Source organism: Pelodiscus sinensis, chromosome 1 (assembly GCF_049634645.1).
Source record: "Pelodiscus sinensis isolate JC-2024 chromosome 1, ASM4963464v1, whole genome shotgun sequence".
In the NCBI taxonomy this organism is placed as follows: Eukaryota; Metazoa; Chordata; order Testudines; family Trionychidae; genus Pelodiscus; species Pelodiscus sinensis.
Window position 1 is genome coordinate 188,393,716 of NC_134711.1, and position 25,032 is coordinate 188,418,747.

The window sequence follows — 25,032 nt, forward strand, 5'->3', positions numbered from 1 at the left end:
CAGCATGAGAGAAACAAAACTGTCCCACATGCTTGTTCAGGGGTTCATTGCATACAAAATTGGATTTTCTGCCTTTTATAAGATCTCACTCTATGAATTTAGGCATTGACAAAATGTACTCAGGCTGTAAAATAACAATAGATTTCGGTCTGTCAGTCACATTAACATCTTATGTTAATGCTATGTCTTGTTTGCTCAGGGCTAAATTCTAAAGTGAAATCCTGGCTCTATTGAATGTAGTGAAAATTTGGCCACTCACTTCACCAGAGTTAGGATTTCACCCACTACACACAACCTAAAGAAAACAAGTGTGCACCATAGACTGTGCTCCTCATAAAGTTATACCACAGGCATGGAGCTGTTCTGTCATTGCTGTTATAGCACTGTGGGATCACATGCACTTTCTGAAGCCTTACCCCAACTCAGGAGTTGTCATGCTTCATCAAACAGCTCTTTGACATAGTTCTCCAACCTCAGAGTGTTATGTGATATGGGATCCATATCGTGTTCTTCCCTGAAATGAAGGCCCACTTTGTCATGTGTCATGCCCCAGATAGTAGCCAGCACCCTCAGTTGTTGGGCTGACCAACAACCTGTGGCAATTAACTGCACACTTAAATGTGACTCGGATGCCAGGGGAATCACTAGCCAGCTAAGTAAGCTAAGCTTCCACCTATTGTTGCCACCTGACTGGCTCAAAACAAGCAGCACTAGGGGCCAGTATCTGGCCCATAAGTGTATATTGACAAACCTCTTTTGGCATAGTGATGGATAGTTTTCTTTTTCAAGTGCTAGCAGAGTAAGAGAAAAAGTTCCTCAACTGGGGCTAAGCAGTGCTTGATGCAACCAAGGGAGGAGGCATGCAAATGTCCTTTTTGTCCCTTCAGTCTTGGGAATTGTCTGTCCACATGTCCCCAGTGTTGTAAAACAAGCAGAGGAATTTCAGGGCTATTGAAATGTACACTATGGTCATAGTCTGTAGCGACTGTAAGAAAAGATGAGATTACTGCCACACAGGGACTTACTGTCAACAGAACATGGCAGTAGTGTAGACGCAGGTATAGTTTTGTTGACAAAAGTCTACGTTTGTCAACAAAACCCTGTAGTCTCTAGACACACCCTGAGGTTTATGCTGAGCCTCTTAGGCTACACTGAAAGGTAAAGGCATGATTCCTTACTTGGGTACACATACTCACGCCAGTGAGTATAAATAGCAGCAGCAGCGTACTTGTGTTGAGTACAAAGGTGCCCACTTTTGTTGACAAAACCCTGTAGTCTAGACACACCCTCTGAGTGCTATGTGATATATGGCCCATTCCATGATCTGAAATGGGTGGCCCTGACATGATGAATCAAAGGCATTCAGATACTAAATTACAGTGATGGGTGTGGTATAAAAACCTAGATAAAGAGATAGCTGACTGGGCCTTTTACTTTAAGTGTGAGCCATTATTACCAAGTTTCTCACGAGTATCTATTTTGAAATGCAATTAAAAAAGGTCATTTTACTGGTTTTAATAAGATTTCCTCTAATTTAAATTTCTTCTAATTACTGACTAAGCAAAAGAGATCTGTCCTGAGGTCTTAATAAAATGATTAAACTCTCCTGCCTACTCATTTCTAGCACTACTGAAGCATCCACCCACAGTTTCCATAGTTACGTGTTGTAAATCAGAAGAGGAGAAAAACTGATGTCACAGAGCACAATTAGCACATAATTAGTGATCATATAGGATCATCATGCTTTCCTCTTTGGGAAAATGATTGTGCAGCAGCAAACAGTCAAGATTTTCCTGAATAGGAAAATATAAATCCTATATGTGATTAACACGAAATAAAGACATGACACAATAAGAAAAATATTCTAATACATACCACACTTGAAATTTCTGAGCTTCTGTGCCATTTCATAAGCAGGTAGTGGTCTTATTGCTAGCCATCTAGTTATTCTGTAGGTCATAAAATTTGAATAGGAAATAGGGGTCGGGAAGGAATTTTCCTCCAGGGTAGATTGGCAGAGACCCTGGAGGTTTTTCGCCTTCCTCTGTAGCATGGGGCACAGATTACAGCTGGAGGATTTGAAGGCTTCAATATCTGAGACATAGGTGAGAGGATTATTCTAAGAGGGGTGGGTGAGATTCTGTGGCCTGCACTGTGCAGGGGGTCAGACTAGATGATCATAATGGTCCCTTCTGACCTTAAAGTCTATGAGTCTATGAGTCTAGGGGACTTTGGACCAAACTCTTTTCTGATATAAGCAGACTTCAATAAAGAACTGTCACTTTATGATAGTGCTATCCTGTAGACTCCCCAGGTAACTAATTGGAAGTGGGCTAGGCTAGCCAGACATAGAGTATGTCTCGCAGAAGCTGTGAGGTCTAATTTGCAGTGCAGGTAGATGAACACATGCTAGTTTTGTGCTAGCTAGCATCTAAACGTAGCAATGTGGGCTAGGCAGCATGGGCATTGATTTGGGCTAACTATGTATCAATGGGGACAGGCAGGATTGTACTGGAGTAGTTAGTCCAAGCTGTGCCACCAGGGCTACACTACTGTTTTTAGTGCACTAGCTTAGCAGAGCTAGTGCATCATTGTCTATCCCACATTGGGATTTATACCTCCCAAATGATTGGTAGACATACCCATAGAGGCAGACTTCTCCCAGCCAGACACTGCATGCTAACTCATCTGTTGATCTAACTGCTTTTCACTGAACCCAAAGACTCCCTGCTTCCTCAAGAATGCTAGTCAGTCTGTGCTCATCTATTTTATCAAAATAAAATCAGTTTTGCTTTGCACACAACATTCTCATCTGCCCCCACTAGATTACACAGAAGATCCCTCACATAGATTCGAATTATACACAGTAGGAAGTACCTTGACATTACTAATTCCCTTTCAATCCTGAAACATGGCTTTGATCCACTGCAGTGTAAATTCTACACAAACCTCATCTTGAAAGAGGTTGGAGATGAAGAAGAAATAAAGGAAGATGACTCCTTAAGTGATGTACTTTGTTAGGTCCATCGAAATAGCTGAAATTACCCTGGCACGTTGCTTAGCATACTTGTGTAATCCTTCTGAATAAGGAAAAAATATTTATTTGCTCCCATATTATAAGAACTAGGGGTTACCAAATGACATTAATAGGTAGCAGGTTTCAAAGAAAAGGAAGTTTTTCTTCACGCAGCGCACAGTCAACTTGTGCAACTCCTTGCCAGAGGATGTTGTGAAGACCAGGCATTTAATAGGGTTCAAAAAGAGAACTAGATAAATTCATGGAGGTTAGGTCCATTAATGGCTATTGGCCAGATTGGGTAGGAATGGTATCCCTAGCCTGTTTGTCAGAGGTTGGAAATGGACGATAGGAGAGGAATCACATGGTGATTACCTGTTCTGTTCACTTCCTCTGGGGCATCTGGCTTTGGCCACTGTGGGAAGACAATATACTGAGCTAGATAGACCTTTGGTCTGACTAAGTATGGTCTTATATTCTTATGAGCAGCCATCTTATTATAGTAAATGAATAGCCCATGAAAGCTGAAAGGTTGGTTCAATAAAAATCAGAAGAACAAATGAAGTTGCTTTAAAAAACATTCTAAAATCTTGGCATCCCAGTTCCTGTATTTATCAAGAAATATGAAACTAATGAGAGTATAGTGTTTGCCAAAGGAAAACATTACAGCTGACAAACAGAAATCTCTAGGCTATCACATATGGAGATTTGTTTTTAGGACTCATTAAAACATTGACTAACACACCTCTCTATTCATCTCTGAACTGCTTGTATATAACTTTGAAATGACTTAACACTACAGATTATTTTCTGCATGTATTTTACCATAAATCTGTATTGAAGTTAACTGCAAAAGGTCTTACAAGAAGCTAAATATAAAAACAAGAGCCTGAAATAAGTGTATTCAGAATAACTGATATTTGGTAGCAATAGCTTATTAAAATATAATTAAACATGCCAGCAAGATAAACATTTATTTCATATTTTAATGACCTTAAAATTCCCATAGCATTTTGTACGGCACAAAATAAAATAAAAGGCAGATTTATGCTGTAGATTAATTTCTTCCATGAAAAAAAAAATCACAAAGTACGTCACAATTGATGCATACATATTATCTACCAGGCTGCAGATTATGAAATCCCTTAGTTATGGTGAGGCTGAACAAAATCTTATATAAAAGCCAATCTTAGGAAGCATGACCTAGGATAGAGACATGGAAAATTAAGGGCTTGATTCTGCTTCCCTTAGTGTCAAATGGGAATTTGCCACTTATTTCATAGCAGCATCTGGATGCTCAGTTTTCTCAAAGAGTGCATTAAGACGCCTAGTCCAAGGGCGGGCAATAAAATGATGGGGTTCACCAAGGTTAGCCCTTGGTAGGCTGCTGCTGTGATATTTACCTATACCCCTGCAGGTACCAGTGATCACAACTCTCATTGGCTGGGAACAGTGATCCGTAGCCAACAGGAGTTGTGTTCCCACCGTACCTGCAGAGGTGTAGGTAAATATAGCATCAGTGACCCATCAGGGGCTAATCCTGGCACCTTGGATCCAGCCCACAGGCCGGTACTTGCCCACTCCTGCCCAAGACTCTTAAAAACAGACAGGATTCAGGTAGGTGAACAGAGAAGAAAGGCATTCCCGTGGTTGAGCATAGAATGGAAGAAAGATGGGTCGCTCCAAAAAAATCTAGTGTTCGAGGTTTGCAGGGACTGCTGGAAACAGAAACGCATTGAGGGGAAATTAGGTGTGTTGTGTATGGCAGGACAGGTAGGATGGAGGATCAAGAACCAATAAAGGACATTTAAAATTGAGGCTGACATTTGCCTTTGCATTCATACACATTATTTCCATTGCTCTCAATGGAAGTAATCTTTATGTGCACAAGGGCAAAATATCTTCTTAGGAGGGATACAATACATCCTTGAAGTGCTCCAAAGGGGAAAAGATATGTATAAAAGTTGGAAAGCAGGAACATATAGGGTAGTAGATTATAATTAGTTCCAGGAACAGCCCCTCCATGCTGAATGGGCTAATTTGCATGATGAATTTACATGCTGAATGTCCATGAGGATTAGAGAAGAGACTAAACTGAATAATTTCTCAACTATCCAAGCCTTGGAGTGCTCAGAATCCAAATTCAAATTTTGTAGCTGGCCTTTTTCCTCTAATGGGCCAATTCAGAACTCCAGAAGAGCATGCGCAAACTTTGGGGAGTCTGAAATTTTGCCATTCAGACCCATATTTAATTAGGAACAATTAAAGGAACATGGTGCACACAAACCCGTGCAACAGAGGCAGTACTGTCAAAGCCAGGGTGAAAGTAACTTAAATGTCTTACTGGCATGGGTCCTGGATCCGGGTCCCCAGAAGGCCAGCCTCCCTCAGTGGCCCTTCAGTGCTGCCTGGCCTCTGAAGCCCAGGGATCCAGTGGTGATTTTAAGGGGCGCAGTGTTCCGGTCACTGGCGTTGCAGTTTCATTGGTGGCCAGAATCCCTGGGTCCTTTGAAATCGCTTGGCCCTGGGCCAGCTGACCCTTTTGCTTCTGCCCTCCCTGCCTTCACCATTGGCAGTCCTGCAGGAATGGTCTTTAAAGTGCTGCCATGGCAACACATCAGTGTCAGTTGTGTACCAGCCTGTACTGGCAGCTACTTTCTTATTGATGGACTATACCAGCCTGTACCAGTCTATGTTCACCTCTGGCCAAGGCTGTACATAATGCATACTTTTGGATTTGAAGTATGTTTTTAATACATGTACCAGGGTTCTATTTTGGACTGCCTTTAGAGCTGGCCTTCAGCAGGTCCCTTATCCTGCCTTCCTAACAGGGGAGCCAGCTCCATGCCTGGGGCAGCCTGTGTTGGCTGCAATTGGAGAGATCAAAGATTGGTCCGGTTACGTTAAAGAATACCAAAACTTTTGGATGAGCCTGATGGACGCGGCCATGTTAGCGTCAGAACAAGTGTCTGTTGTATGTTGTCAAGGCTTTTTCCCCACTCTGGCACGCTGTATGCAGAAGTGGGGGCCCACAAAAGTACCCCAAAACCTTATCTTTCCAGACTTTGGTATAAAGCTTCCCCACAAAATCTTAAAAACCTAGATTTTGGGGATAAAAATCCGTTGCCACCACCCAAGTAATGATAAGAAAGCCCAGGGAGAGATCACTTGGGAAATCTCAGCCCTACAGTAAAACCAGGACAGAAGAAAATTAACCAATACCAGGTTAATAAAAAAGAAAGAGAAAGAACTTTTATTATCACCACAATATTTCTATTACAAGCATAATGACTAGATGTAAAAGTCACCAATTAATATACTCATGGGGCAACCAGGGCTTAGTTACAAAGGAGAGGAAAACCCATTTTTAAATGCACAGACATCAGATTCCCATTCCCAAACCATAAAACAATAAAACCTAATGGATTTATCTAAACTTTACCCTACTTACAGATAGTGAAGGTGTGAGAGACATGCCTGTCCCCCTCAGTAGCTGGAGAGAAAACTGCCCAGGGACAAGGGAGGGAAAACCCAAAATTCCCTTGTCCCAGTTTGAAATTCCTATCTACATTTCTATTGGCTGACGGCTACCTGGTTAGGTAAGGGACATAGTTAACCCCTTAGTCCCCAGGTTGCTGGCTAACCCTCATGGTCATGACATATGTAGACAACTAGTGAAAGGGGAAAAGGTATCAACGTCAATGTTGATTATTTTCGGGGTGATACAGTGAGCACCTTTTCTTTGTGACAGCCAGAAAAAGGGATACATTGAAGGGATATTTGAAAAAGGGATATTTGAAATCACCCAATTATAGGGGGAAAAATCAAATCCTAGTTATATGAAAACACCATAGATGTATTATTGTACATCAGTATACACAATTATATGTTTTAGTCCAGTTTGCAGGAACACATTAAATTTAGCAAACTCAAACTCAATAGATGTACTGTTAACATACAAATCCTTTACAGTGGACAGCTGAGGTTTTATGAAGTGTTCACAATGAGTCTGAGCTAATTAATAGGTGTTGAAGCCAATGGAAAGACTCCCGTTTGCTTTCAGTGGGTTTTAGATTGGGCTCCGAATGTCTATAAAATAAGGGTAAATGGAAAAAAATGAAAAAAATTAGCAGCCTAGGTTTGTCAGAAATAGAACTAGAAAATAAAGAGAATAATTGTAACAAAGATTGTTAGGATCAAGGCATTATGTGTTATTCAGTATCATCCATATAGGGTAAATTCTTTCTGAAAACAAATAAGAAACACAATCCATATAATATTTTAAATAATCAACAAATAATTCAGTAATGCTTTCAGAAAGATGGTTATAGTCTTCAGAGAAAGACAGCCTGCAGCTCTGCTAGTGTAATGCTTCTTCATTTCATTTAATAGAAAATGGCAAGCAAGAAGACAGTACACGCACACGGACTATTATACTTGCAGTCACATTGTCAATTGGTTTTCTTCTTCTGATCATTATTATTTTTATAATAATATACTGCTGCCTAAAAAACAAAGGTAAGTGGATTTTTGCTAGTAGCTATGCATTTTTTAAATTGTCAATAAGACTTAATCCACTATTTCAGTTAAAGCATAGTGAACAGTTTAGTGAGGAATATTCAGGGCAGAGAGGTGATTCTGATAACCAGTGGCTTGTATTATGGAAGCAATTGCAAGCTGACTTCTTCTGATGTACTTGTTTCCGATGGAATTTGTGGCTTGTTAGTATTTCCATCTATAGTAAGCGGGAAGGGTAAGATTTTCAGAAGTGATTAAATGACTAGAACACAAATTTCATTGAAAGTCTATGTACATCTACACTGAGGCTATCTCTACATTACAAAGAAAAGTCAGAAAAAGATACTCAAAATGAAATTTGCGTCTCTTTTTCTGGGTTTTTTTTTCAAGAGGCTTTTCTGAAATATGGCCCATCTACACAGGGCCAAACTTTGGAAAAACCTCTTCTTCCGGGACATCCCTTTTATAAATACATTAAAAGCAAGAGGAAGACCAAGGACAGGATAGGCCCACTGCTTAGTGAGGAGGGAGAAGCAGTAACAGGAAACTTGGAAATGGCAGAGATGCTCAATGACTTCTTTGTTTCGGTCTTCACCGAGAAGTCTGGAGGTGTGCCTAACGTAGTGAATACAAGCAGAGAGAGGGTAAGTTTAGAAGATAGGATACACAAAGAACAAGTTAAAAATCACTTAGGAAAGTTAGATGTCAGCAAGTCACCAGGTCCTGATGAAATGCATCCCAGGATACTCAAGGAGCTGATAGAGGAGGTATCTGAGCCTTTAGCTATGATCTTTGAAAAATCATGGCAGACAGGGGAGATTCCAGAAGACTGGAAAAGGGCAAATATTGTGCCCATCTATAAAAAGGGGAATAAGAACAACCCAGGAAACTACAGACCGGTCAGTTTAACGTCTGTCCCAGGGAAGATAATGGAGCAGGTAATTAAGGAAATCATATGCAAACACTTGGAAGGTAATAAAGTGATAGGGAATAGCCAGCATGGGTTTGTGAAGAACAAGTCATGCCAAACTAATCTGATAGCTTTCTTTGATAGGATAACGAGCCTTGTGGATAAGGGAGAAGCAGTGGATGTCATATACCTAGACTTTAGTAAGGCATTTGATACGGTCTCGCATGATATTCTTATTGATAAACTAGGCAAATATAACTTAGATAGGGCCACGATAAGGTGGGTGCATAATTGGCTGGATAACCGTAGTCAGAGAGTTGTTGTTAACGGTGCTAAATCCTGCTGGAAAGGGATAACAAGTGGAGTTCCGCAAGGGTCTGTTTTGGGACCCGTACTGTTCAATATCTTCATCAATGATGTAGATATTGGGATAGAGAGTACGCTTACTAAGTTTGCAGATGATACCAAACTGGGTGGGGTTGCAACTTCTTTGGAGGATAGGGACATAATTCAAAATGACCTTAGCAAGTTAGAGAAATGGTCAGAGGTAAATAGGATGAGGTTTAATAAAGAGAAATGCAAAATGCTCCACTTAGGAAGGAACAATCAGTTCCATACATACAAGATGGGAAGCGACTGTCTAGGAAGGAGCATGGCGGAAAGGGATCTAGGGGTCATAGTGGACCACAAGTTGAATATGAGTCAACAGTGTGATGCTGTTGCAAAAAAAGCAAATATGATTCTAGGTTGTATCAACAGGTGTGTTGTAAGCAAAACTCGTGAAGTCATTCTGCCGCTCTACTCTGCACTAGTTAGGCCTCAGCTGGAGTACTGTGTCCAGTTCTGGGCGCCACATTTCAAGAAAGATGTGGAGAAATTGGAAAGGGTACAGAGAAGAGCGACAAGAATGATTAAAGGTTTAGAGAACATGACCTATGAAGCCAGGCTTCATGAACTGGGCTTGTTTAGTTTGGAAAAAAGAAGATTAAGGGGGGACATGATAGCAGTTTTCAAATATCTAAAAGGGTGTCACAAGGAGGAAGGAGAAAATTTGTTCCTCTTGGTTTCTGAGGACAGGACAAGGAGTAATGGGCTTAAAGTGCAGCAGGGGAGGTTTAGATTGGACATTAGGAAAAAATTCCTAACTGTCAGGGTGGTCAAATATTGGAATAAATTGCCAAGGGAGGTGGTGGAATCTCCCTCTCTGGAGATATTTAAGAACAGGTTAGATAGACATCTGTCAGGGATGGTGTAGACGGAGCTTGGTCCTGCCTTGAGGGTGGGGGGCTGGACTCGATGACCTCTCGAGGTCCCTTCCAGTCCTATTATTCTATGATTCTATGATTCTATGATCCCTTATTCCTCATACAATGAGGAATACAGGGATACTGAAAGAACACATCTGCTTTTTCAGAAATTGTTCCAAAATTGTTCCATGGATTCGTTCCTTGGATGGGGCAGAGCTTTTCCAGATGCCTCTGGTATCCGGAAAATCTCTGGAGTGTAGACATAGCCCTCGACTTGTACAACTATACAATGTATACCAGCTATAAATGCATTCAGTACATTCCTTTCCTATTATTCTTTCCATGTAAGCAAGTGCACCAGGTTGTAATATGACTGCAAAGGGAAGGGGAGCGAAAGGGAGCTATGAGGCAATTTCTGTATTAAAATGTAGTCTGAACGGTGTGAGAAAGTAGGAGAATCTCAGCAACAAGCCTTATTTTATTTTTCTGCATTTTAAATCAATTTCTTCCTTTCTTTCAGAGTCCACCTATCAAAAGGAGTTGAGGTAAGTTGAAAATCATAGATTTCTCGCTCTTCTATGCCCCTTTTATGTTTCTGTGGTGCCGTAAATGAGTGATTAGCATCCCAGATCTAAGCAGGAGAGAACTGTACCCCCCCCTTATTTTGAAATAACAAGTGAAATGTCCACTCTAACAAAATAACAGGCCGGTTATTTTGAAATAATAACTCCTGCTTTCCATGAGGAATAATGCTTATGTCAAAATAGTTATTTCGGGAGTTATTATTTTGAATTTAGTTATTTTGAAATAATTTCCTAGTGCCCTTATACTGTCCCCACGGTAAGAGTAGGAGTAAGGGTCATGCCAAGAGAATTGAGGGAGGGCCACAATCTATATCACTGAGGGAATTCTGGGCAGCACTATCACTCATAGGCAGCCCTTCAATTGCTCTGGGGCATCACTGGCTCCCTCAGCATCTCAGAATTCTAGGGAAGCAAAGATGTCTCAAAGCCACCAGCAAAGTCTCCCCAACACTACTCTCTCTAGTCTGTGAGTACGTCTAGACTACAGGCTTTTGTTGACAGAGTCTTTGTTGACAGACACTGTCGACAAAACCTCTGTCGAAAAAGAGCGTCTAGACTACAACCAGTTCTGTCGACAAAGCAAGCCACTTTTTCGACAGAGAGTGTAGACGCTCTCTTTTGAAAAAACACAGCGTGGATGCAATAGCTCCTTTTGTTGACAGAATTCTGTCGACAAAAGGCGTTATTCCTCATAGAATGAGGTTTACCGCCGTTGACAAAACTGCCACGTTCTGTCAACAGAACACGGCAGTAGTGTAGAGGCAGGTATCGTTTTGTCGACAAAAGTCCACTTTTGTCAACAAAACCCTTTAGTCTAGACACACCCTGAGGTTTATGCTGAGCCTCTTAGGCTTCACTGAAAAGTAAAGGCGTGATTCCTTGCTTGGGTACACATACTCACGCTAGTGAGTATATATAGTATATACCTGTGTTGAGTACAAAGCTGCCCAGTTCCTGTGAGGATGTACCTGGCACAGCTAAGCCAGGCTCCAGTGCTGCTGTGGCTATGCCATTATTTATATTCATGCCAGTTTTCCTCAGGTTAGTGTGGTTTATATGGGAATGACACCCTTTGCTTGCAGTGCAGATGTAGCCTCAGAGGCAGAGCCCAAAATCTCATTCCACTTTTCTTTTTCTCCCCACAATGATTACCCAGCCTTTTCTACATAATTGGAAGTTATATTAGATACTGTAAATCGCTACCTTTAAAAAATTATACCCCCTGTCAGAAAGCTGCTCGTTACACTAATTGAAGAGAATCAGCACCGTCATATTATTGAAGACTGTGACTGATGTTCCCATAAAACTTTTGAAAACTATTAAAATGACATAGTTACTCAATCCCAGGTTCAGCAATATACCTAAGCATGTGCTTAACTTATAAGCATGTGAGCAATTCTAATAAAACCACTGAGACTATGCAGGTACCTAAAACTTAGGTGTATGCTCAATATTTTCCTCAATATGCGTTTAGATGTGCTCCTGTATGTCTAGATATTCATATTTTGCACTAGGTTTCCTCCAGCTTCAACACTCAGCATTTGCAACAAATTCCACAGGAGGTCACTGTGCACCATAAGAGCTCTCTCTTCCAAGTTTTTGTAAAGATTACAGTAGATTTACTGCTTGCACAGAGCACAAGCCTACTAGAATTTCTGTTGTACAGAAGGAAGATTGAAATTGAGACAGACTGATGCAAATTGAATGAGACAGTTTGGCAGACAAATTAGATGACGTCCTCTGCTTTTTAAAGGATCATCAGTTATACTATAAAAAAGCTGCCCAGCGATATCTGTCAATACTTCCTACTTAACCAAATGAGTATCAGACATAGCTGAATACAAAGCAAACGAATTGTTTTTGTATTACTGCATTAGGTTGAAACACCTTAAAATTGTTGAGGAAACGGTTCATCAATATTAAGATCCTAATTGTCAGTACTAATGTGACTAGGAAAACTTTTTCAATGGGATTATTTTGCGTTATTCTTTTTAATGTTTAGACATACATTTTGAATCCAATGACTGTGATATATTATCCTACTTTGCTTTCTGTCTCCTAGCTGTTTTTGATCCTTGACGATACTTTGCTTCTCACCCCATGACACTTAACTTCTTTTCTAACATTTTGTGCAGAACCTGGTCAACAACCTCTTGAAAATCTACCAACACAGCTACACAATACCACATGAATACATGTTATCATCCGGTTCTCCTTTATTCACTTTTTATTGACTCATTCAAAGACTTCTGAGAGATTAGTGAAACATTATTTTCCAGTGAAGAAACCACGCTGAGTAGTCCCTCTCATGTCTTTCAGGTGTTTCGTGATTCTATTTGTCACTATTGTCAACCAATTTATCAGGAACAGATGTATAAACTTGTTGGACTAAATCAACAAAGTATTTGAGGCCAAATATAGGTTCAAGTCAATTCTTATTTTTGATTCAGATAAAACTGCTGCAAAAGGAGGTGTCACTGTAACTCTCTGGGTATGTCTACACTACCCCGCTAGTTCGAACTAGCGGGGTAATGTATGCATACCGCACTTGCTAATGAAGCCCGGGATTTGAATTTCCCGGGCTTCATTAGCATAAGCGGGGAGCCGCCATTTTTAAATCCCCGCTGCTTCGAACCCCGTGTAGCGCGGCTACACGGGGCTCGAACTAGGTAGTTCGGACTAGGGTCCTATTCCGAACTACCGGTACTCCTCGTGAAACGAGGTGTACCGGTAGTTCGGAATAGGCACCCTAGTCCGAACTACCTAGTTCGAGCCCCGTGTAGCCGCGCTACACGGGGTTCGAAGCAGCGGGGATTTAAAAATGGCGGCTCCCCGCTTATGCTAATGAAGCCCGGGAAATTCAAATCCCGGGCTTCATTAGCAAGTGCGGTATGCATACATTACCCCGCTAGTTCGAACTAGCGGGGTAGTGTAGACATACCCTGAGTCCTGACCAGAGTTCACTGTACAGATTAATCTGACCAGGGCTGAACCCACTGGTATGTCTCCACTGCAGTTGGACTCCAGCAGTTGGCTATTGCAAGCTTACTCAGGCTCACAGGATTCAGGTTAAGGGACTGTTTAATCATTGGGCTCTGGATGCAGCCTGAATTCTGGGATCCTCCCACCTCACAGGGTCCAAGAGCCCAGGCATCAGCTCAAATCTTGAATGTCTACACCACAATTCAAAAGCCCCTTAGCCAGAGCCCTATGATGCTAAGTCAGCACAGGCCAGTCATGAGTTTTTAGGTGCAGTGTAGACATACCCTATGATTCTTGGAAGAGGGATTCTGCACAACAGATGAAGTCAATAGTTCAGGGAATATACATGCTAAAACTCAATGTCTGAATCTCTGGTTTTGATTGAGGTAAATACTTACCAGTCTCTATCCACAGAGGGCCCAAAGAGAGTTTTTTTCCACAGGTTTTGAAGGTGTGCAAGGTGGAGCATAAAAGTTAAACTCTGTCTGGTTGCCTCTTTCCTGTGCACACATTTTATTGAAATAAAAAGGAGCTTGAATTTGTCCTGTGGTAAATTAAATTGGAGATTCATGAAATGCTGCATGCTTTTCCTAGCCTAATACAGGAAGTTCTGTTGACTTTAGTGGGACTACTCACATGATCAGAGTTAATCACATGCTTAAGTACTTTGCTGACACAGGGCTTTAGGTTTTAGATTGAATTTAGGAACTCTGTTTCATCTGATCTTGCAAAGATTTTAAGCATATATGCAATTTTACTTATGTGAGTGGTCTAAATGAAGACAAAGAGACTACCCATGTGTTTAAAGTTACACATGAGTGTAAGTGCTTGAAGGATTAGTGCTGTAGTTTTTCTAATTATATCTCTAAGGGTATGGCTGAACTGAGAGGATCTATCAGAAAAATATATATTAAATGTTCTCTGCATTTTGCGTATCTTTTTCCGATACTTTTGTTGGAACAGGCTTTTCTGAAATGTGGCCCATCTAAACTGGGCCAAATTTCAGAAGAAACTCTCTTTCGAAAGCCCCCTTCTTCCTTGTGGAGTCAGACATACAGAGGCTTCTGAAAGAGCATGTTTGCTCTTCTGCAAAAAAAACCCTGAAGAGTAAATGCGTTCCCTAGATACGGTGGAGTTTTTTTGGGATACCTCTGATATCCTAAACCCCTCCCACAGTCTAGCCGTACCGTACATGACTGCTCTCTGTCCCCAAATACTTCACTGGAATTATACTGGTTTCATATGGGGTTTTAAAAAAAAATTAATTGCAGTTTACTCATCCAATCCTAACATAAAATCATAGAGCTAGAAGAGAACCCAGGAGGCTATCAAGTCCAGCCACCTGCCCAAGGCAGGACCAATCCCAGGTAAATCAACCCAGCCAGGGCTTTGTCACGCCGAGAGTTAAAAACCTCAAGGGGTCAAGATTCCACCACCTCTCTAGGTAGCTCATTCCAGTATTTCACCACCCTCCTAGTGAAATAGTTTTTTCTTATGTCCAACTTAGACCTCTCCCACTGTAACTTGAGACCATTGCTCCTTGTTCTGCCATCCCTCACTACTGTGAACAGCCTCTCTCCATCCTCTTTGGAACCTCCCTTCAGGAAATTGAAGGCTGCTATCAAATCCCCCCTTGCTCTTCTCTCTTCTCCAGACTAAACAAACCAAAATCCCTCAGCCTCTCCTCATAGGTCGTGTGCTCCAGCCCCCTAATCATTTTGGTCGCCCTCCGCTGGACCCTCTCCAATGCGTCTACATTCTGTCTATAGTGGGGGGTCCAGAACTGGACACAATACTCCAGGGCTACGTCTACACTGGCCCCTCTTCCGGAAGGGGCATGTAAATTTCACTAGTCGTCGTAGGGAAATCCGCGGGGGATTTAAATATCCCCCGCGGCATTTAAATAAAAATGTCCGCCGCTTTTTTCCGGCTTTTAAAAAAGCCGGAAAAGAGCGTCTAGACTGGCCCCGATCCTCCGGAAAAAGTGCCCTTTTCCGGAGGCTCTTATTCTTACTTTGAAGTGAAATTTACATGCCCCTTCCGGAAGAGGGGCCAGTGTAGACGTAGCCCAGGTGTGGCCTCACCAGAGCCGAATAAAGGGGAATAATGACATCTCTGGATCTGCTGGCAATGCTCCTCCTAATACACCCTAATATGCCATTAGCCTTCTTGGCTACAAGGGCATACTGTTGACTCATATCCAGCTTCTCATCCACTGTAACCCCCAGGTCCTTTTCTGCAGAACTGCTGCTTACCAGTCAGTCCCCAGCCTGTAACAATGCTTGGGATTCTTCCGCCCCAAGTGCAGGACTCCACACTTAACCTTGTTGAATCTCATCAGATTTCTTTTGGCCCAATCCTCTAATCTGTGTAGGTCACTCTGAACCATTTCCCTGCCCTCCAGTGTATCTACATCTCGCCCTAGTTTAGTATCATCTGCAAACTTGCTGAGAGGGCAATCCATCCCCTCATCCAGGTCATTAATAAAAATGGTGAACAAAACTGGTCCAAGAACAGATCCTTGGGTCACGCAACTAGAAAGTGACTGCCAACCTGACATTGAGCCTTTGATCACTACCCATTGGGCCCGACAGTCTAAACAGCTTTCTATCCATCTTACAGTCCATTTATCCAATCCATACTCCCTTAACTTGCTGGCAAGAGTTAAAACCGTATCAAAAGCTTTGCTAAAGTCAAGATATATCACATCCACTGACTTTCCCATACCTGTAGAGCCAGTTACCTCATCATAGAAGCTAATCAGATTGGTCAGGCACGACTTGCCCTTCATGAATCCATGTTGACTATTCCTGATCACTTTCCCCTCTTCCAAGTGCCTCAAAATAGATTCCTTGAGGATCCCCTCCATGATTTTTCTGGGGATTGAGGTAACGCTGACTGGTCTGTAGTTCTCTAGATTGTCCTTCTTCCCTTTTTTAAAGATGGGTGCTACATTTGCCTTTTTCCAATCATCTGGGATCTCTCCCAATCTCCACAAGTTTTCAAAGACAGTGACCAAAGGCTCTGCAATGACATTTGCCAACTCTCTCAGTACTCTCGGATGCATTAAATCCGGACCTATCTATTTATTTAGATCTATAGAAGCATTGAAAATGTCCCTGTCTGAAATGCTAAGCGTGTTGTACGTTGTATGAAATGTACAGAAATAAATGCAGCAATTTCTCCAAATAATGGGAGCAAAGAAAAAAATTCCACTCCAACTATAAAATTCCCAGCCCTTCTTCTGCACACTCCTGTCCTCAGCTGTCTTGTCACTCCCCAAACACCTAAGCAAAGAGATCGGCCGTGCCTGGAGGACCCCAGACACGGACTATTTGGAACAAATGGTGATTAATATCCCTTGTATCTTGTAGCATAACAGAGTAATGAATACAGATATATTATTTGTATCCTGCTGGATACAAATGTAAGTTCCCATCCTGCAAATACTTAAATATGTGCTTAATTTTAAATGGATGAGCAGCCCTATTGACTTCAGAGTGAAAATGCACTTACCTGAAGTTAAGCATGTGAGTAAATATTTTGCAGGATCAGAGCCATAGGTCAGATTGTGACAGAGCCTTACATGCTGTGTTTAGGAGGGAACGCACATGAAGACTTCTGTTGCTATACACAACTAGCAAAAAGACCTGTCCCAGCTGTACACCCTCCATTTAACTCTAGGTGTGCATATCACTACAAAGGGGAGCTAGGAAAGAAGAAGGGAGGGGCAAAGCTATAGTCTTGCCTCTCAATGAAAGTGGCCTGCTAAATCATAGAAAACTTTGAAATGGGTCACAGACTTGAAGTCTTAAGATGTTAAGCATCTTAATTTCCGAAATGTTGATTAAGCAGCTGCTCAGAACTTTATACAAGACTGTGCATGCAGTTGATACATTCTTTCAAGGATTATAAATTATTTTTCTCTACTTTTTTGAAAGTTGGACACATCTGCAAGTCCTTTTGCCTAGATCCTCAAAGGTATTTAGGTATCTACCTTCCATGAAAATCAATGAGAGTTAGGTGCCGAAATACCTTTGAGAATTTGGGCCTCGCTGTTGGATACTGCCTAAGGATCCTCATATAAGGATCCTCATAAAATATAGGTTTTAATTATAGAAACTTTCATTTCCAGAAAAGTTTCAACTAAGAAAACCAATGATGGCGATGTGAAGACTGGGAGAAGCAGTGGTAGTGAAAATTCTGGATACATTCCAGAGGACTCAGTATACTCAGAACAAATACCAAGTGAGTCAAACATGTCAGTGACAATGAAACAAGCAAAAGAGTCAATTCACAGAATTCCAATAAATGTACCTTTTTTACTCTATATTACTTAAACAATGTCTTAGACTACCTGATAAAATATGGAAAACATGGTATTTGCCTGGCTCTATTCAGAAGAGATCAGATCTCTCAGAAGATAAGGGAGTCTTCCCAAGTAAATTGTAAGGATGGAACTTTGCCCCAGAATCTAAATGAACATGAACTGAGCATTTGTGAAGTTGCAAAAACTTTATTATTATTTTTAAAATTCTTTCATGTGCCTTTTTACTTCCTGTGGGCTAGAGACAGAGGTACCAAAATCCCACAAGAAAGGCCATTCTTCCAGTGATTTACAGTTCGACTGAAAGCAGAAAGTGCAAGAAACATCACAAGAGAGACTCTTAGTTGAGATTTCCAACACAGTTTTGCAGAAATTATGATAGTATAGCTAACTCTTGGAACTTTAGATGTTTCTTTGAATATAACTTCATCAATGTTTTAATGCTTATTCATTATTATTGTTTTGCTACTCATGTTACTTAATAATAATTATAGTTGGTACTACTGTGTTTTTTAGTTAATTCATGCAAAAAATTTGTGTGGTTCATACATGATGTATGACCTATAAAAGTACTAATCTGGGAATGATATCTCATAGTAATATTTCAATATCCTCATAGTTTTTTCAGGCATACGTAGATATTTCTTTGTTTTATTATCTTATACAGTAACACGGAGATATTCTTAAGAGGATGATATTATGGACAATATACTTATGGAATGGCGAACCTCACTTATATATTCAGCTTACTATATAATAGAATTTTTAATTAGAGTTGGGCAATTTTGTGCTGGGGGGGGGGTGGCATAATAGTAAATTCCACCCACAAATACATTTTTGGGAACACGAAAATGTTTCAAGAATTCAGGTTATTTTTGGTGACTAGCATGGCCAAAAAATGCATTTCTAACTGATGTTTGAACTGTTTAATTCAACCCACACAGCATTTTTTGCAGTGAAAAATACCATAATGCAATTTCAGCTTTTTCACCTTGGCCACTGAACCAAAACAATTAACTATTATCTTATGGTATGTCTACACTACAGAGTTTTCTCAGAAAAACGGCTGCTTTCCAACAAAACCTGAGTAACGTCCACATTGCAAGCGCATTCTTTGGAAAGTAAATGGAAAGAACAGAGGGGTTTTTACGACATTGGTAAACCTCTTTCTATGAGGAAGAAGGCTTTTTCCAAATGAGTTCCTTCGCAAAAAGCCGTGTGTGAATGGGGAAGAGGAATCTCTTTTGCAAGAAGAGGAAGGAGGAAAAAGCACAGGTGCCCTGGTGGCCATTCAGCCCATAGTAATCACAGCTTACATGCAAGAGAGCATCTATTCAGTGTGGATGCTATCTGTTGAAAAAGCAGATCGCTTTTTCGATGCGCTTTGGCAGTGTGGACGCTCTCTTTCAGAAGAAGTTTTTTTGGAAGTTCTCTTCTGGAAAAGTTTCTTCCGAAAGAAGCCTGCTGTCTAGACATAGCCTCAGTGATATTCTTAAGCATGTATAATCTTGGGGCTGGAGAATGGAATAGTTAAAAACGCAACTGGTATATTTTAAAGTGCTGGTTTTTGTAATTCAGCTATGGTGAGCACACAGCGGTATCTAGGGTATGTCTACACTTGCAGCCTAATGCGAAGTAGGGCTGCAAATGTAGGCATTCGGAATTGCAAATCAAGCCTGGGATTTAAATATCCTGCGCTTGATTTGCATCTCCCCAGCTGGGCACCATTTTTGAAATTTACAAGCCTGGACTAACTGCCCATGTCTACACACGGCAGGGAAACGGATGTTCGAAATAAAACCCTATTTCGAACTACCTGTTATTCCTCCTGCAATGAGGTTTAACAGGTAGTTGGAAATAGGACTTTATTTCAAACGCCCATTTCCCTGCCGTGTTTAGATGCGGGCAGCTAGTCCGGGCTTGTACATTTAAAAAATGGCGCCCGGCCAGGAAGATGCAAATCAAGCGCAGGATATTTAAATCCTGGACTTGATTTGCAATTCCAAATGCCTGCATTTGCAGCCCTACTTCGAATTAGGCTGCAAGTGTAGACATACCCCTATGGGTATATCAATGATTGATGTATTATGTCTGGAAGATATAGGTGGAGGTAGAAAATTTGGAGAAAGTCCAATTCCTTGAAGAGCGTATGTTTTCCTGCAGAAATACAAATTAAAACAATTGTCCTTTGCAATTATTTCTGCATGTTGCTGAATATATGTAGGAAAATGTATTAGAGATTTCAGATTTTAGTGACAAATGACTAATGGAATGCAGCTTCCAGCTCCTATCCTGGAAGCCTGTTCTTGAACATATATAAACAGATAAGTAAATGTAAATCTCAACCAAATCCTCAACACAGAGGCAATATTTTGCTATTTCATAAAATACACGCTTACACAAGCTTAAGTAAACTTCAGCAACAAGGTTCTACAGTCTCCTAGATGAGTTCCTTGATAAGTCATTAGGTAGAAAGCAACTCTGCAAAACACCTACAGTAACAAATCATATTTTATTTTTATACCCAAATGATTTATGGTTCATGCCATATTAGACAGAGAATAACAATGATCTTATATATTTTTTATTACAGGAGTCACTCCTCCTTCCCCAAGGGCCTCCAATTTTTATCATCCAGAACAAGAATTAGAAGTCAGTTCCACATCAGAGGTAATGGGAAAATAACTTGCTGAGATCTTGACATTTTCATATAGTTAATAGATACAGGTTGGACCTCTCTGGTTTGACACCCTCGGGACCTGACCAGTCCATTTGCTGGTCCAGGAGAGGTTGGTCCCTCTGTTGACAGACTCTGGATTCTGCTTAGGTTTGTCAGCAGATCATCAGGCTGTCCTTCCCTGGGCCATTAGGCTCCTGGCTCCACTGCCAGCCCTGGGACTGCTGGGGCTCAGCTGTGCCAGGCTGCCAGAGCTCAGTTGTCCCAGGACTGCTGGGACTCCGCAGCCATGGGGCTGCCCTGGGCCACCAGGACTCTGCCTTTCTGGTCCAACAACATCTGTGGTCCTGTTGAACCTGAGAGGTGTTGCTGGACCAGACAGTCCTGGACCAGAGAGGTTCAACCTGTACTATACTATTAATTTCTTAGACTTGCATCTAAAATTAAAAAGCTAAAGTTTGCTTTAAAATATATTTGTTTTCATAACAATGGCATTATACTTTGCTACCAGACTTAGCTACAGCTACACGAGTTCTAGGCTCCTCATTATACAGTAAAACCTGTGCTATCTGGCACTTAACTAGCCGGAAAACTTTAGAAGCTGGCAAATCTCCGAGCTGGAAAAAAAAAAAAGGAAACTAGTGCTTTAAGCCGGGCTGTTCTAACCCTAACCTCGCCTCTGCCAGACGTGCATGCAGCACATACCTGGGAGAGGGGCGAACGGCCTCTCCGGCCGCCTGATGCCAGGCTGCATCCCGTCTTCCCCTCCCCCCCCCACAGCTCCCGGCAGCCTGCCTGCCCTGAAGCTTGTGGCCGCCTTGAAAGTCTCCCCCGCCCATGCTTCCTCTCCGCCTTCCCCGACAGGCCACCATTGCCACCCTCCCACCATTGCCACTCCCTGTCACCAGGCCGCATCGTGCCCTCCCATCACTCGTAGTCCCGCTAGCAGGCCACATCCCAGACCCCGTACCACTCCTGCCACCCCCATAGGCCTTGCACAGCTCCCGCCCCCTTTGCCCCTCAGATACCTGGAATTTTTAGAAAACCAACACAACCTAGTCCCTGGGTGTGCTGGATAACACAGGTTTTACTGTATGTCCTTTTTTTATTCCCAACCACCTAATCCCCCTCAAACCCATTGAACTGCCCCTGAACAAATTCTAAACCTGTGGTGGGCAACCTGTGATCCATGGGATGCATGCAGCCCATTGTGGTTCTGTGTGTGGCCTATTGCAAATAGTTGGCTAGTGTCCTCAACTGCACTGCATGTACACAAGGCCTATCCAAACCACACTGAACTCTGAAGGTGCTTTTCCATTAATTTTGGTTAGGGTGTGGATCAGGCCCATCCATTGTACAATGTTTTGACATGAAAGGGTGATGTAAGTATAAAGTACAGTATGTGACATGCTATTGGAACTTGCTTTAATGCAATGGCTATTTTACAGGAACTTCTCCATGGAAACTCATTTGAGTGGGGATAGGGAGAATGGACTGGACCATTATCAAAATGTCATTGATCAGAAAAGGAATGTGAGAGTACTTGATGGCATAAAAGGTGGCAGTTTATAATTCACAAGACTGTCTTCTCATACACGGTTAGCTGAGCTGTCTTCTCTGAAATCAGTAACTCACTATCAGGATAATATGGAAGTTCATTTCCTCTAGGATTTTTCTTCCTCTGGGCATGAAAATCTCGGTGTATTTGGTTTGGAGCTGAGAACAATAGCTATTACAAGAAAGCACTGGAATGACATTGAGTGATAGACTCAAGTGAATGTAAGAGCAACAAAGTGCCATGAAGAGTCATGTAGCTCAGTTCCATAACGATCTAGCCCAGTGTTTCTGACAGGGCTCCACAAAAGCACTTTGAGAAACACATTAACTGGCCACCCCAGTTCGTTTATTTACTGGCACTGCAGCCACGGAGCCTCATGGCTCCCATTGGCTCCATTTCATCCTTTGCAGCCAAGGGGAGCCGCAAGAAGCAGCGTGGGCTGGGCCCGTTTCAGGAGTAACGTTCTCAAAGGAGTAACGTTAGTTTGAACCAAGGGGTTTGGTTCGAACTAACGTGTCCCGGCGTGCACTTCCTGGTTCGAATCAGCTGTGATTTGAACTAGAGCACCGGCAAGATCATGCTAATGAAGCACAGAATATATAAATCCCTGCTTCATTGACTATTTCGAATGCCTGCATTTGCATCCCTAGTTCGAACTAGGCTGCAAGTGTAGACATACCCTCAGGAAAATCCTTGTATGCCTGTATTTTCCTTCTCTACAAGGGTGAAATCCTGGACTTAATTAAATGAAAGGGAGTTTTGTTCATTTAATCAGTCTTTGCTATGCTAGATTTTCAGGCTTGTCAGATTTGGCTTCTGGAACTCCAGTTGGGGCTGGAAGTTACTAGTACAGCAGTACACAGATGCCCATACCTGTTTACAAGGAGAGACTAGGACATTGTGGCTGCATCTAGACTGGCAAGTTTTTCTGCAAAAAAACAGATTTGTTTTGTGCAAAAAAGCCCCAATCGCGAAAATGGCGATCGGGGCTTTTTTTGCGGAAAAGCGCGTCTAGATTGGCTACCAACGCTTTTCTGCAAAAAGTGCTTTTGCGGAAAAGCGTCCGTGCCAATCTAGATGCTCTTTTCTGCAAATGCTTTTAACGGAAAACTTTTCCATTAAAAGCATTTGCGGAAAATCATGCCAGTCTAGACGTAGCCTGAGAGTTTTTTGTGGACTTTTAAACAACATTTTGCTATTGTGTGAAGTGATGTACTTCTATGGCATGATGAGAAATATAGGTGTATTTATGTGGTTAAGTGCCCAGAACGAGGTGCCTTGCATTTGTTTAGAACAACCACGAATGAGCTTAGATGCTCAGAATGAGGTGCTAAGACCTTACATTACTGTCTATGTTCTTAGGATGAGATTGCAACTTTAGACCCTGAACCATTTTCTTTACTTCCTTAGACTGGTACATAATAGTAATTCCACTATCCATGCTCTAAAAAGCTGCACATATGTAAGTGGGTGGTTTTTTTTTGTGAGGTGTTACAAAACAACTGAAAAGAAATCTGTCCAAATCATGGTTTCCATATGGATTCATAGGAATTACTATTTACTGTTACTTTTATTTGAAGCTATTCCATTTGCAGCGGCTACCGGCTCCTACATTGCTTCCTTGTTTGCATGGTCTTTGGTTGGTATGGTAACTTGGGTTGGGAGGTGCAGATCTATAGAGCAGCTTTCATAAACTGGCTAGCACACATGACATTCTTGGTTTGAAATCAGATTTTTCCTTCTCCTAGCTAGACTTCCAAGCCTCCCTTCCCCAAACACTCACACATTAATACTTGTAAATTAATGCTGGTGTAATCTGCATTGAAAAAATACCTCTGGGCATTCTCAGGAAGAATATGTTGATAATCAGCATAATACCATAAGCAGTATTGAAGTGTCTGAGAAGGGCATGATTGGGCACAGCTCTCAGAAAAGGCCTTGAAATACCAGCAAAATATGGAGGCATCCTAGGCTATGTCTAGACTGCAGGCTTCTTTCGAAAGAGGCTCTTTCGAAAGCATCTTTCGAAAGAGCCTCTTTCAAAAGATCGCGTCTAGACTGCAGGTGGATCTTTCGAAAGAAAAATCCGCTTTTTCGAAAGAGAGCACCCAGCGAGTCTGGATGCTCTCTTTCGAAGACGGCCTCTTTACATTGAAGAACGCCTTCTTTCGAAAGAGGAACTTTCGAAAGAAGGCGTTCTTCCTCGTGAAATGAGGTTTACCGCCATCGAAAGAAAAGCCGCGTTCTTTCGAAATAATTTCGAAAGAACGCGGCTTGAGTCTGGACGCAGGGGAAGTTTTTTCGGGAAAAGGCTACTTTTCCCGAAAAAACCCCTGAGTCTGGACACGGCCCTAGTGTTGTGATCCCACCATTCTTAAAGGCGGCCAGATTGCAAGAGGCCTAGTCTGAGGATGTGTCAGGAAAAGCCCTGCAATAATGAGTCTCAGAGACACGGTCATCTGACTCGGCTTGCTGGGCATGTGTTTTGGGACCAAAACATAGTCCTGTAGATCTTTGGACTCAGGAGAAACCTGGGCTCTGAGAACCCCCCCCCTCAACTGTTTTCAGAGCCTGTTCTCCAGCCTGCTCCAGAGCCTGAGCCATATGACTATGACTCCAAGTCATTTGACCTGGGCTCTGAGACTCACAGTTGCTGCTCTTTTTGTTGCAAGTGCTGACATAAGCTGGCTCCCCCCTCTGTGGTGCTGCCGACCTCCCCCTTTCCCCCGCACTGCTGCTTCTGATAGAGGCAGCAGTGGAGGGGTGGGAGATGGCGGGGGGCTCCCTAGAAGTGGGGCCAGGAATACACTGGCTGCTGGCTCCACCTTTGTAGACTGTCGAATAGTCACATAACTGATAATATTTTGTGCGGTTACATGATTATGCAACTACACGCTATGTAGCGCACATCAAAAATATCATACCCATAGAACTGAAAGCCTAGGAGGAGGAAGAGGTGGTCTCGCACATGTAGGCACTACTGGACCAGAAACAGAATTGCTTTAACTTCCATATCATCAACTGCAGCACCACAACTTTAATTTTTACAAACCTTCTACCCTTTATTTTGCTGCCGTTGTACTCTTTCAGAAAATTATTGGCCTTCCATTTTTCCTCCATTCATATCAGAAAGGTTTTTGTTGGGCTTTTTCTTTTTTTATTTCCTCTTATTGAGTTCCATGTTTGTGTCTTATTTCCATTTTTAAAAATACA

At 41.9% G+C, this 25,032-nt stretch overlaps 1 protein-coding gene across 4 annotated transcripts in view; it reads left to right on the forward strand.

Annotated features, from left to right (window-relative positions):
• The window catches only part of IGSF5 (immunoglobulin superfamily member 5), a 48,818-nt gene that overhangs the window by 16,038 nt on the left and 7,748 nt on the right, over positions 1-25,032 (forward strand). For 2 of the 4 annotated variants that reach the window (XM_006122366.4, XM_006122367.4), the window contains 4 exons: positions 7,409-7,534; positions 10,212-10,236; positions 17,393-17,505; positions 20,178-20,254. In XM_006122366.4, the coding sequence (XP_006122428.2) occupies positions 7,409-7,534; positions 10,212-10,236; positions 17,393-17,505; positions 20,178-20,254 (341 nt within the window). The remainder of the gene's footprint in view (positions 1-7,408; positions 7,535-10,211; positions 10,237-17,392; positions 17,506-20,177; positions 20,255-25,032) is intronic. The other 2 variants (XM_075912088.1, XM_075912084.1) reach the window with 2 other exon arrangements.